The following is a 14632-nucleotide window of genomic DNA, read 5'->3' as shown; positions in this document are numbered from 1 at the left end:
TGAATTGAACTGAATGAGTTTACAGGTTATTAACTACTAATTCTGACTGAAGTTTAGAGCAAAATATGTAACCTTTCTGCATTAATATGTCAAAAAACTAGATGTTTGGTTGAGTTTTGTTCTTACATTACCCCAAAGTTCAAGTGTCATTTTATCAAGGTCATCTTATCCCCTACGTGCATTATGTAGTCATATGAGTGCCATAAAAAAGAAAACCATCTGTAAAAAAGGCATTTAAGAAAATACAAGTGGAAATAAAAAGGGGATTAATAAATATAAAAGAATAATCATAAGCATTTTAATACATTTTCCTATTTATTTGTTAATGTATTTACTGTATACATGCATTTCTGTGCATATGAATAACTCTTTTTCAAAATATTTTATATAATGTAATTTATTTTTATACATTTAATTAAATATATTATACGGAAAAATAAAGGGAATAAATAAATAATTATCATATGAAAATAAACTGTTTAAAAACGCATATGTATACGGTAAAAAATTAATATAAATAAAAGTCAGTGAATGCAGCGTAAAAGCTATTTTTTTTTTTTAAAATGCCCCAAAATTTTGGAAAAGCCTCGTTTTTTTTAGACAGTGGGGACAAAAGTGACCCCTGGAATATTTTTTTCGTTTCCCACGCTGCTTCAACTCGACACCAAACTTGTGAAAATACTTTTTGCTTTTTGTTTTGAGGCAAAAAATTATCCAACACTTATTCAAGAAAATAAAATTCAAGACATCCGAATACTTTTCATTTCAAATGCGTCGCTTCATCGTTGAGTTAAAACATGAAAAATCTGGAGTCATGAGGTTTTCATAAATCAGAAGAAAGATGTCCACAATAAGAGCAGGGAGCGAGGGGCAGCGGGTCGACAGCAGCGCCTGCATTTACAAAATAAAAGACTTCTCTCGGTCTTGTTTTGACTGGCTCTGTGGCTCAGACGAATAAATCAGACAAACACAGCCTTCACTGCGTTGTTTCTGTGGCGAGCCAGAAGCTTTCTTCAGTCCAACAGCTGAAATACCGTCGGTAATGAAATTAGAGCGACATCCAAAGAAAACCAAAGTTTGTTTTCCCTGAGAGGTTCGGTTTATGCTTGGATGTTGGTCACGTTTACACGTGAAACATTTAACTGATGATTTTATCCGCTTCATCACGAGGTCACCTGACACCTTTCTACCTCTAGAGGATGTTCAGCACAAGTAAATATTTCACCTACTTGCTCAACCACATTTCAGTGAGACAGGCTGTTATCTGTTCTTGGATTTAAACTCGTGACCTGCGGGAGTTTTAGATGAAAATGTGATGTTATAAGAGTAAATGCAAACACCCATCACAGAGGAGGCAGGCGGGCAAAGGTCAGAGAAAGGAAGGTAAGCAGCGTTCACTCACAGTTCTCGTCCTGAGCAATGCACTGCAGCGGGATGCCGAAGAAGGAAGTGTAGGAGTCATTGTACCAAACCAGCAGCTCTGTTCCTCTGGGGATATCCATGCACGCTCTGTAGAAGATACAGGACCTGCAATAAAACACAGATGAGCTTTTAACATCGTTACAGTCTTCTGGGCATTATCAAAGTGCAGCATCCTAAAAATAATCTGAAAAGAGAAATCAAATATCCTGAAACTCATGCTCATCTACGCTGCTGGAACACAAGTTTCAAGTCGGCTGTATGATGAAACATCGACCCGCAGGGCGTCTGTCACTGAGGCAGGACTCGACAGTAGCAAGGCCAGGTTGAAGGTTAAATATTTGTTAAATAAATGTCTCTTACAGTCAGAACTGAAGCGAGACAATGAGCATGTGCCCATGGACGGATCAGGAGCCAATGGGCCCCTGGGCACAGACCTGTCAGAGGCCCCCCCCCCACTGTCTACGTAAGAACAGAACACCTAAATTCAAAAAGTCGACTTCTAAGGTCATTTTACATACATTCTTAGTTGTTTGGTTTCTGTTTCTGGTCATTTTACATACATTCTTAGTTGTTTTGTTTCTGTTTCTGGTCATTTTACATACATTCCTAGTTGTTTTGTTTCTGTTTCTGGTCATTTTACATACATTCTTAGTTGTTTTGTTTCTGTTTCTGGTCATTTTACATACATTCTTAGTTGTTTTGTTTCTGTTTCTGGTCATTTTACATATATTCATAGTTGTTTGGTTTCTGTTTATGGTCATTTTACATACATTCTTAGTTGTTTAGTTTCTCTTCATGGTCATTTTCCATACATTCTAAGTGGTTTTGTTTCTCTTCATGGTCATTTTACATACATTCTTAGTTGTTTAGTTTCTCTTCATGGTCATTTTACATACATTCTTAGTTGTTTGGTTTCTCTTCATGGTCATTTTACATACATTCTTAGTTGTTTTGTATGTCTTTGCAATTGTTTTGCATCTTTTTTGTTTTTGTCTTTGTTCACTTTCCTCTAATAATAAGACATGTAAATGTTCATGCACAAATGTGAAATTTTGTGGGTAATTGAATTCTACTTGCACTTCGGTGGCAATCACCCAGATCACATAGAGTGTGGTCTTTACCTGCTCTGTAAAGTGTCCTGAGATAACTTTTGTTATGAATTGGCACTGTAAATAATATTGAATTGAATTGAACTAAAGACCGAAAACTGCTGCAGATGGGATCCATCCCAATATAATACCAGTGAATGGTGTCCGACTGGTGATACAGTTACATTATTGATATTACTCAAAACACAAAGTGACTAAAAATGGCAGCCATGTTCTTTGTTTGTTGATGCCTTTGCCACTTTTAAAAGTGTTTAGGGTACATATCTTATGTAATAAGATGAATATCCACAGCTAATCTCAGTCACTTTATCACACAGCTATCATCATTCTTGAACTGCTGACTAACAAACCTGCAGACGACATCATGTGACGCGTCAGTGACTCTGTCCAGGTCCTTGCCGTCTGATAACAGCTCGATTTCACATCTGACCAAACCCAAATGATTTATGAGAAATATCTGGTGTCCTTCACTAATGACCGTGATGTTGTTCGAACATGCAGCCAGGGAGCTGACGGTTCCCGAGGTCACACCGCCGCTAAAGCAACACCTCATCCATCCAAAAACATCATTCTAACATGAGCAAAGTCCACGTTCAAAAATCACACTTTCATATCCAGACCAAAGTATTTTAAAACTATTTCCCACACTTTTTTTTCTCATCTCCAATGGTGGTGTACGACAGACCAGATCGTAACGGCGAGGTCACAGGTTCAACTCCCACACGACTCTCATGTTTTCCTACAAAAGTGCCTTCGAGCCAGAAGACTAATCACTCTTTGCAAGCAACAGCTGGAGAAAACCACTCAAAGTGGAAAAGAAATGATATTTAATCCACACAGTAACTGCTTTTTAATGTTCAGATCATTCAAAGCACATCAAGTTTCCTCGTGTAAGAAACTTTGAACTAATGAAGTTTGACTTGACTTCACTAAAACGCCTGTTGATGCAATCAAAAGCCCCGGTTATCCATCAGGCTGTTCAAATCCATCCAAACCTGCTCGATGAAGAAATGCACAAACATGTTAATTATACATTGCTGCCTTATCATTCATTGATTTCTCTGAGAAACTAGATAATCACTCATGTTACAATTAAAAAAACTTTATTTTTTTCGTTGAAAGTGACTCTCAGGGGAAGAGGGAAGAATAAACAGAGAGAGACAGAATTTAAAGAGGATAAATAACAAAAGAGAGAGAAAAAGAGAAATAGACAAGAAGTTGTAAAGAAGACAAAGGAGGAGTGGAAATGTCAGCTGTGTGTTATAATGTTTATGTAATGAAGTTAGAGCACACATCAAGCTAAAATAAAAAAGAAGAGGAAAACACAAGTAGAGAAATACAGATATTTATACACAATTGAGTCAGACCGATGTGAGAACTGTTTCAAGTTTAAAGTCAAGTACTTCAGTCAAAAGTAATAAAAATAACAGCTTTTTTGCAGTAATTTTCTTTTTTGCATGTTCAAGCTTCCTTAATTCCAGCCCAAAATCATCACCTGGTCTTTTTCGGCACTAACATACATTAATAACCATTGGGACACATAAATCTCTCCCGGATTTATCCGCTAACAGTTCATACATGGAAAAAACTGTCTTGATGGCTTATTTGGTGTGCCGAAAAAGACCCTGGGATTATTTCGTGCTGGAATGACACTTTTAAAATGTAAAAACTAAATACTACCACACTTCAGACTGCATTTAGTGTGTATTGGGCGGCGCGATTACAAACAAAGTCAATGCAAAGACACAAATGGTACGACACAAACGAGGCATAAAAACACTTAACACAAAGCAAATTTTCTTGGGGCCAATCCTCTTTTCCCTTTATACCCCCCCTTGCAGGCTCCATCCTCAGAAATGATGGCGTCTCATTCCAGTGTTATGCAGATTATACACAACTTTACCTGCTGAAGCATAGAGGAGATCACACCCTTCAGGTTGTTCTCATGCAGTTTTTGTACATATAACAAAAGTAATGTGCAGTAATTTGTGTGTACTGTATTCCACGTGTTTATTGTGGGTATTCCATGTGTTTATTGTGTGTATTCCCCATTGTTAAAAGCATGTGACGTCGTATAAGGCAAACGAGCCGCTGTGTAAGAGGCAGGTTAGGGTGGTTGTCTCCTAAAACATAGAACTTCAAACCATGGTAGCAGGGCATAAAACCAATCCACAGCCTTTTTTTTCTAATCCTAACCAAGTGTTTTCACGCCTAACCCAAATCGTTGTTTTTTCGGTGTTGTTGCACTTATGATTTGGCATATTTTAACTTCCGGCCCGGTCCTGCGATCCGTCAGCGTGTTTTTTTGTAATTTCTGTGCATAACTTTACATAGGATTTGCTACAGACGTGTGCATGAGAACACAGGGGATATTATTAAAATACAAGGACACATTTAGATCTTGTTTTTGGAGGTATATACACGGCCTGTGCAAGCACTTTATAGCCCAACTGTCCTTTGTTTCATTTGATTCGGTGGCTTAAAAAACACGATCCTGGTTAAAAATTACTTGATGTTCAAGTCCTGCACGGTTTTAGTCACATTTTCAAACAAGTTGTTGAGTCATCATGAGCGCTTAATCAGTCGGCCAAACACCAGCAGGGCTTTTCATTGTTGTCATACTTCATCTTATATGTCATCTCAACAATCAATGTGTTGTTTTTTTAGATATCTAAACGTGTGTTGACCCCGTCCACGCACTGCAGCTTAAATGCTGAAAACAGGAAGTTCACTTTTACTTCATTCTTGGCTTTTGACTCACTATAATTGTCCTTATGTCTTGTTTTTGTGTTGTTTTTTTTTAAAAATGTGTTTCGTTTTCTATGATGTACAGCACTGAGTTCAACTGTTTTTCTTTTTCTTTTTTTTTTAAATGTGCTTTATTATAAAAATTGGACTAAAATGGAATGGTATTGAAACATAAGACTTATGTTGTGTTCAGATCGGCCACAGATACTTCATATTAATGAAATTTCAACAAGTGGACATACAACTTTTCGAGTCGTTTGCAGCTTTGCATTGACTCTGTATGGAATCCTCACCGCCCAATTCACGCAAAACGCTGCTGCTCTGAACACAACATAAGAAGGCTGAAAAATCTCTGCAGTGCTGTCACTGCTCAATCTTCACTGCACTGCACTGACTGTTGCAGAGTAATTTGTTAATGGTATTAACGATAATTAACATTTGCAAGGGTCATATTAATCGGGAGAACTATTTCGCTGTTTATCATTAAACTGGTCAGAGTTTCATCTCTGTGCAGCTCCACTCGTGTTTATGGTGATTTTAGTTGCTTAATGCATGAATTGTTTTGCAAAGTCTGGCAAAAGCAGCAGTGTATAACACCCAAGGCAAACATGGCGTGAAGTACTTTTATATTTCAACATTAGAATGTGGTATTTCAGTTTGATGAAAATTGCGACAATGCCATTTATAGATTTTCCCTGTTAATTAAGAGTGAGTGAAAGTACTGACACATATCAGGAATGTTTGAGCAGAGCAGAAAGTTCAGCCAGAGAAGTTGAACTGAGCCTGCTGAGGGTGTGTGTGTGTGTGTGTGTGTGTGTGTGTGTGTGTGTGTGTGTGTGTGTGTGTGTGTGTGTGTGTGTGTTTTATTAATTCTTTCCACACCGGGGGAGGGGTGGGGTGGTGTTGTAACCATGTAAAAACAAATCCAGGAGCGACCAGGCTATAAATCAAACATACCCATTGACCTCCCAGGATCAAAAAAAAGAGAGAGAGAGAGGGTTCTGCAAAACATGCAGAGGCTTGTATATATTTAAAACAAATGTATGTGTTTAATACATATATGCGGCTACATTCAGGCGGGCCCGTGTTATAAATCAAACACATCCAACGGCTCTCAGGTATGAAAAATAAAGACCCCCGCTGCCTTACAGCAGTGTGCTCGAGTTTAAAACCGCCTGTCTGGCAGATCAGTGGGACGCAGTATCGTCAGCTCTCTGATCTTTCTCCTCTTCTGTTTTCATACAAAGCAAAAAAACAGCTTTATGATCAGCTTTTAAAGACTAGCATACACATGAAGAATTTATAATGCATACAATCCGAAATACCTTACAAGGTGTAAGAATGTGTCTGTGTTCGTCCAAACATGTTTATTAAATTCATGCTGGCAAAGCATCCCATAGATGGTCCACAGTTTCACTCAGTGCGTTTACATGCAGTTTAAAAACCTGATTATGTTCTGGTTAATTTAATACTCCGGTTTCTCAAACTCCATGTAAACACCTGACCCCAGTTAACAAACCTCCGTAGTTCATAATTGCCCCTCCCCACTCCGCTGCAGTGATTTTGAAATAGAATAGATCAGGAAGCAACAGTGCCAAAAACAACAGCACCAACTCAAGCTTTACCTTTAAACCCACTGAGGACGTCACCATGACGACTAACGCCACTACCAATAAGACCTGTTTCTGTCGTCATTCTTTCCAAAAGTCGTACGTGTTCTACACGATTTCCAAGTTATAGTGATTTTGACAAAAGGTCAACGTGAAGAAAAATATGTTTTCAGACCAGCTATACGTTGGCGGAGCGCCACCTACTGTACCAGAGAAAGAGTTACTCCAGTCATTCTTCCCCGCTCATGTACTAGGAGAACAAGCATAACCCGGTTATTCACTGGAGTAAAGACCATAACCAGGTTAATGTGGTCCAGTACTGACTCATTTTCTGAGATTTGGAGTGTCTACGAACAAAATTACTTTAGAAGATATTAGATTATTGTCTAACAAATCAGAGCTGCAAAAAAAACCCGGTAAAGATAAAATATTTCATCATTTTCCTTTTTCCCGCTCTTCCTGAGCCAATTCCAATTCGTACCATGGCGTGTTAAATTCATTCATGATACAGTCTGTATTTAATACTATAACTATGACCTCTATGTTTTGTTTTTCATTGTCGTTGTTCACTGTTGTTGTTTGTTCTTATTGACGTGCACGTTTGTTCTGTCTCGTTCAATATCACCAATAAATAATAATAATTAAAACAAAAAGAGAATCAAACAAATTCATGTCTGGATTAAATCAACATTTGTGCACACACTTCAAAGTTTGCACACAGGAAATAACTTTTCTGTGGTTGTATCCTTGTATGGACAAGTTTTACCAGTTTTTCCATCTTGATAAGAAATGACGGGCAGCCACACACCTGTTCAGGTCTTCTGGGGGACTTCCACATTCAACACTTTGCGGGTTGGATTTTTCTTTTTGCTGTTACATTACATTTCATGTAGCTGACTCTTTTGTCCACGTGAGTTCCAATAACTGCATTCAGCCATGACGGTACAAACCCAGAACAGCAAGAATCAAGTAAGTGCGTTAGCTTCAAATAAGCCAAAGTTCCACATATAAGTGCAGGATGTATCTGCAATCATTTCATTTTTTTAAATTTATTATTCAAATCTTCTTCCTAGCCAAGGTGCAGTCGAAAGAGATGCGTCAGATGCTATCAGATGTAGGGCTGGGTATCTGTACTTCCATATCAAGTTATCGACTGATAAAACCCAGTACCAAGTGGAACAGAAAGTCAAAGTCAATTCTCTAGACAAATGATACATGCATTGCTTTGTACCCAAAACTAGAAAAACCGCAAGTGTTTTCAGATTTGATGTTGTGTGGGTTTCAGCTATAACACATGCAGCATGTGATGTGGTAAGGTCGAGCTCAAAACAAAACTTCATTGTACAGTTATTTAATAAATATTTTAATAATTTGCACACTTTTTTAATTGTTTTTGTGCAATAATCATTTGGATGGGGAAGAGTTCAGGTGGCATTTTCTGCAATTGAATTGTTTCCATCCACATGATGGGTATTTACTGAAATAGAAACAAAATGTCATCAGATGAAGTGCTCTTTTGGTATGGGTATTACTTTAAGGTTGTTGGTATTTGTGCCGGTATTAAGGGTGAAAATGTCACGTTTCACCATATTATGAAATGTCAATTCTTTGGACAGTGATACGATATTTGCTGATATCACAAAGTCCGCCACAATACGATTTCCATTGATTCAAGGGATTCAGTGACACAAAAAGCAACTAAAATATGATTTCACGGTTGTATTACTATTTATCTATTAAAGATCTAATGAACCAAACAAGTTGTTGAGTCATCATGAACGACCAAACACTAGCCGGGCTTTCCAGTATTGACGTACTTGTGCAATGACAACAATCACTGTGTTGTTGGTTTTTAGGTATCTGTACGTGTGCTGTCCCGCCCATGCACTGCTGTCATGCTTAAATGCTGACAACAGCAAGTTCACTTTAGAGCTGGGATTTGATTTAATATGTGCGTTGAGAAAGAGTATCACAGTAACAACTTCATCTGGTGAGTAGATTAAACAGTTGATAGAATTTAACAAATAAATGTTGAATATGTAGCATACAACCTCAATTTGCTTTATCAAAACAGTTTATTGATAATCAACAGGTGTTGGATGTTCAGAACGGTCTGGCCTGAGACGGAGCAGACACACAATTCAACTGCAGTAAAAGACACATCTTCAGGTAAGGGCAGTAGGTTTGACTTTGTGATGAGGAAATACTACAAAGAATAGAAACTTGTTTGTTTTTGCAAAGCTAACCTTAGCTATGAAAACTAAAACAAAAAGGTTTGTTCTGTTTATGATGCTATTCAAATTATTTAATTATGTGTATTAAAACAAGGTTATTTACGCCTGTGAAAAAAATTGAATTAGGTATAACTTATTATAGTCAGTTGTTTAGGATATGGCGCTTGCTTGATTAGTGACTTCTTTTAAATCACGTCTTAAAACGCACATTTATAGTTTAGTTTAGTTTAGTTGATTAGTTTAGTTGTCAGGGACCGTGTACAAAAATAACATTGGTCTCACAGAGAAAAGATGCTTCGTACCAGATTGTAGCAGTCCCTGGGCAGGTCAACACATAATACAACGTATGAAATAAAAAATGTAAATTCATATCATATCACCATCAATATCAAACACATTTGCTAAGACCTAAGATTCCACTATACACTACATTTAAAAATAACATTTGCGTTGTCAGAGTTAAAATGCTGGATACTACAATAAACTAGTTTGAGCATGATTGGTGATTTACAATCCATTCCTTGATGTGTTGTTAAAACAGATGGAAATCAGTATATATTTTCAGCTCATTGGGGATATTGTTCTATTCTTTTATTGCTCTGTATGAGAAGGAGGACAGACAAAATGCAGATTCTCTCTAAAGACTTGCTTTTGTTTGATGTCACCTTTTTATTGCCTTTTTATCTTCTCACATGTTTGATTTAATTTTGTTTGAAATCATTCATTTGTTGTTTCTCTGTTTTTTTCATGGCGTCCTATCGTTGATTTCGCTCTGTTGATGTACATATATGTATATGTATATGTATATGCGTATAGATTTGTATGTGCTTCTGCTTTGTCAGTCAAAGCGCTTTGCAAACATTTGGTTTTAAAAGGTGCTATAATAATAAACTTTATTATTAATTTATTATTATTATTATTATTATTAATATAATTATTATTCAGGATATGATATATATACTACATTCCAGGAACCTTTCTTTCTATAGAGATCATGTATTCAGGTGTTAGATTGAAGCCACTTAAAATCAACAAAAGGTCCAATATTTTTAAAATTAGTTTTTATGGTTACTTTAGGCTACTAAAATTGTATATTGTTTTTATATTTATATTTAATTTTGAATGGACTTTCTATGCTTTGCATGTATTCTAATATTTTATGTTTTTACTTTTAAATACTTTCACTAAAGTCACTAAAAAATATATTATTACCATGTTATTTAGATAACTTCCCAGTGCGGCTTTAATTGTAAAACTATGCCAGCAACATGTTTGACTGATTGTGTATTATCCAGAGTAATGAGAATATTGTTTCTGGAAAGTAGTACTTACATTACAGTATTAATTTACTTTATCATAATATTTTCCTTGATTCTTTAAAACCAACAGGCATCAAGTTCAGCAACTAAAGTGGAAGTTCCCCAACACAAGATGGCATCTGGTAAGTCTAGTATGGCTTCATATTAAAGGCTTCATGTTTACTGTCATTGAGGAGGAAGTCTTTACAGACATGCAAGACAAGATCAGAAAGGACATCACGTGACAAAGAAGAATTTAGACAAATATGAAACAATCAAAACTGTTGCAGTCTATGTGATGCATCAATCCCATATATGTCCCCCACAATGTCATTCTTAATACTTCCACCAAATGGCTCCAGAGTAAGGACCCTTCCTAACCAATGTTTTTGTTTTTCCCCATGTATATTTCTTATGTGAAACATTCCGGGCCTCTTTCTCTTAATTTTCTGTTAAGAGAAACAATAAGAGAAGTCAACTTCAGATACATCAAACATTCTTAACCATACAAATCTGCTCTGACCTGGGTGTGCCGAGTGATGAATCCCACTTGAGCATGTTTGTCACAAGTGTCTGTTATCATATGGTAATGCACCCTAAACACTAGATAAAGAGATGTGTTGTAAACACTCTTACCTAAAGAGATGTGACCAAAAAACAGCTCTACAAAAACACTTCAGCAGAGGTGATACTGATATTACTGATATTAAACTAAGTGAACATGTTATTAGAGTGCTGTATTCTATGCATTAATCAGCCTGACTAGTGTATCTGTGTAATTTGAAATGTTGACTCGTTGTATTGCAATTCAAATAATTACCATCAGTTCTGCAGCTCTAGGAATAACTCCAGCAGCAGCAAATAAACTTTGATTAAACCACTGTACCTGCCCTGCGTGTTAGTACAGTAGACAGTAGTCAGGAGTTTGGATGTATCCAGGTTATACTCTAAACTAAACAGACAACAATGTTGTTAAATCTCAAGAACAGTCTTTAAAGGTTTTTGAATTTGGGACAAATGAATCAATATCATCTGCCTACAGGGACATTTGATTTAATAACTAATTAACAATAGTTTAGATTCATTTCAGATTCATATATTTCACATCATCACATTATTATAAACGTTATGCTAGTAGCTCAATGGTTGAATGATAATGATAATTTCTTTGAAGTATGTATTTGTAATGCTTTTGTTCTCATTGTTTTGCAGCCTCTGAATTCAGGATTGCGATATTTGGTGAAAGCCAAGATGAAAAGAGAAAACTCAGCAACTTCATTGCTGGAAAAAGAGATTGTTCTAATTCAAAAATGTCCAAGAAATGTTCACACATCAATGGAGTGTGGAGGAAAATACCTTTCAAAGTTGTGAAAACAGCAGATGTCTTCAATCTGACTGATGAAAGCATGAGACACGAGATGAAGAAGTGTGTGGCTGAATGCCACCCTGGACCAAATGTCCTGCTGCTGTTAGTGAAGCCTTCTGATTTTAGTAAAGAGGACAGAGATAGAATTGAGGTAATGATGAGCTTCTTTGGACAAGATGCTTTTAAATTCTCAATGGTCATCATAACACAAAATGATAGGGAAGGGAATTCATCAGTTGATCAATTCATCCAAGACTGCAGACAACGGCATAGAATTGACGTTGATAAAGAAGATCATCCCGACTGTGATCGTCAAGAATTGATGGAGAAAATAGAGTATATGGTGGAGGAAAACTGGGGACAATATTTATCCTTTGCTGAAGAGACTGATTCCATGGATGCACCTGGCTGTGCAAAGCCCACTCTTACAAGACATGGGTCTTTATTGGAGGCAGGTTATCACTATCCGCGTAGACAGTTTCAAAGGATGCAGCTAGAGACAGCGTCTGTCAGGGTACCGAGTAGAAAGTCTCCCAGGGTACCGAGTAGAAAGTCTCCCAGGGTGCCAAGTAGAAAGTCTCCCGGGTTGCCGAGTATTGAGTCTCCCAGTGTGACGAGTAGAAAGTCTCCCAGTGTGATGAGTAGAGAGTCTCCGAGTGTGACAAGCAGCGAGTCTCCTGAGGTACAAGGCAGAGGGCCTACCAGGATGGTGCAGAGTCGAGAGTGTCTCAGGATGGTGCTGCTTGGGAAGACTGGTTGTGGAAAAAGTGCCACTGGTAACACCATTTTGGGGCAAGAACGTTTCGAGTCCAAAATCTGTCTGACTTCAGTGACAAAGCTTTGCAAGAAAGAAACAGGAGAGATTGATGGGCGTCCTGTCACTGTCGTCGACACGCCCGGCTTGTTCGACACGACTCTGACCAACGATGAAATTCAACAGGAGATTCTGAAATGCGTCCGCTTGTTGTCTCCAGGACCTCATGTGTTCTTACTGGTGCTGCCCATCGGTCGCTATACACCAGAGCAAAAAGATACAGTGGGACTGATCAAGAGCTTTTTTGGCAAGAAGTCAGAGGATTTTACCTTCGTCGTATTCACCAGAGGAGATGAACTTGAAAACCAAACGATTGAAAGTTACATAGCAGATGATGAAATGGGCTCCTTACACAAACTGACAACTGAATGTAGAGGACGATACCATGTCATTGATAACAACGATCAGGACAATCGATGTCAAGTCAGCCAGCTTCTAAAAAAGGTTGAGTCGATGGTGAGGGAAAATGGAGGTGGCTACTACAAGTCAGATTGGTGCCAAGAGGCTGAGGCAGCCATGCAAAAGGAAATGGAGAAGATCACGAGGGTGAAGGAACCAGAGATGCAGAGGAAGCAGAGGGACCTGGAAAGAAAATATCAGGAAGAATTGCTGGAGAAGGAAAGACAATTGGCAGAGCTAATATTCAAACTTAATCTGGAAAGAAAACAGAGAGCCAAAGAAAAGGAGGAACACCTAAGGAAGCTGGTGGAGGAGGAGAGAAAACGAGAAAGAGTAAAGAGAGAAGAGGTAATAAACAAGAAAATGCAGGAGGAATTACAGCGAAGTGAGTGGGAACAAAAAACGAAAATTGGCGAGAAAAACCTAAAATATGGAATATCAGGAAGAAACAGTGTCACTGATTGGGAGCTGCTACTACAGGACAGAGAAAACATGAGAAAAAGACGAGAGGCTTGGGAGTGGGACTGGTGGGACAAGCGAGAACATAAACAGAGACAAGAGGAGGAGCAGAGACGACTTGCAAAGCTCTTATACGTGCATGAATTTGAAAAATACGAAAACGAAAGAAAAGAAGATGATAGAATCAGAAGAGAATATGAAGAAAGAGAACGTAGGGAGCTAGAAGAACTCTACCAGAGTGCGAAAGAAATGAGGAAAAATGAAGAGGAGGCCAGAAAGCACGCTGTAAAATTCAAACCTATTAGTACCATGGATCTTTCAGCAGAGATGGAAAAGTACGGACAGGGAGTGATGGATCTGGATAAGAGTAAACGGCTGCGCAGAAAGAAAGTGTACCAGAAGAGCTTTGATGAATTAAAGAAAAAACAAGAGCAAGAGATGAATGAGCTGAAATTGACACATTTCTACCACACCAGAGAAGATCAGAACCAAAAAATCAACGAGCTGGAGCAAAAACATGAGGAGGAAATACAAAGCTGGATACGGGAACATGTGAAGACAGCCAGCCAACACAAGGCTTGCAGTATTTTATGAGAGGGGTTTGTTTATTCTAGGCCGAAATATTATGTGAGATTTTTATTTTTGATGATTATAGTTGGCCTATATCAAGAAACCATTACCGTACATAACAATATGATAAATAATGTTGTTTCGGTGCAAATGTCTGTTAACTGTTAACAATTCTAGTGACCACCTTAAGTTACATTGATGATAATAGATGATCAAGTTGAACTTTATGCATGTTCATTAGTTGTGAAGGTCAGTGCATCTCTGTAAGAGACAAGTCTTATCGTCATTTAAACATTCTCTTTTTGCAAGTCAGATACAACTTTTCAATTGATATTTATACATTTTACTCACAAGACACTAATAATAGATATTACAGTGAATGTCCGGGTCTGTTCAAGGTTCCTGCCTGTTAAAGGGAAGGTTTTCGTCGCCACTGTGTGCACAAGATTGCTGGATTAATACTGTATACAATAACTATAACAATAATTACTATTTTTTATTAAATATAGTGCGACTTGTTGCGGCTCATGGGGGAATTGTTGGGTCTCTGAGTGTGGTCTTGACCTACTCTATATGGAAAATATCTTGAGATAACTTTTTTTT

General features: G+C 37.6%; 2 protein-coding genes across 2 annotated transcripts in view; one reads left to right on the top strand and one right to left on the bottom strand.

Moving 5' to 3' along the window:
• The window catches only part of prdm6 (PR domain containing 6), a gene marked incomplete at both ends in the record, with an annotated part of 107593 nt that overhangs the window by 36027 nt on the left and 56934 nt on the right, over positions 1-14632 (bottom strand). The window contains one exon of the mRNA XM_083913009.1: positions 1403-1527. Coding sequence (XP_083769135.1) covers positions 1403-1527 — 125 coding nt within the window. The remainder of the gene's footprint in view (positions 1-1402; positions 1528-14632) is intronic.
• LOC310945881 (uncharacterized protein) overlaps positions 8810-14632 on the top strand; it is a 29195-nt gene continuing 23372 nt past the window's right edge. Inside the window, exons 1-4 of the mRNA XM_083912139.1 lie at positions 8810-8879; positions 8982-9058; positions 10513-10564; positions 11634-14035. Of these exons, the coding sequence (XP_083768265.1) occupies positions 10555-10564; positions 11634-14035 (2412 nt within the window). The 5' untranslated portion in view covers positions 8810-8879; positions 8982-9058; positions 10513-10554. The remainder of the gene's footprint in view (positions 8880-8981; positions 9059-10512; positions 10565-11633; positions 14036-14632) is intronic.

This window comes from Echiichthys vipera (genome assembly GCF_963691815.1).
Source record: "Echiichthys vipera genome assembly, chromosome: 4".
Taxonomy (NCBI): Eukaryota; Metazoa; Chordata; class Actinopteri; order Perciformes; family Trachinidae; genus Echiichthys; species Echiichthys vipera.
This window is presented reverse-complemented; position numbering and strand designations above follow the sequence as displayed.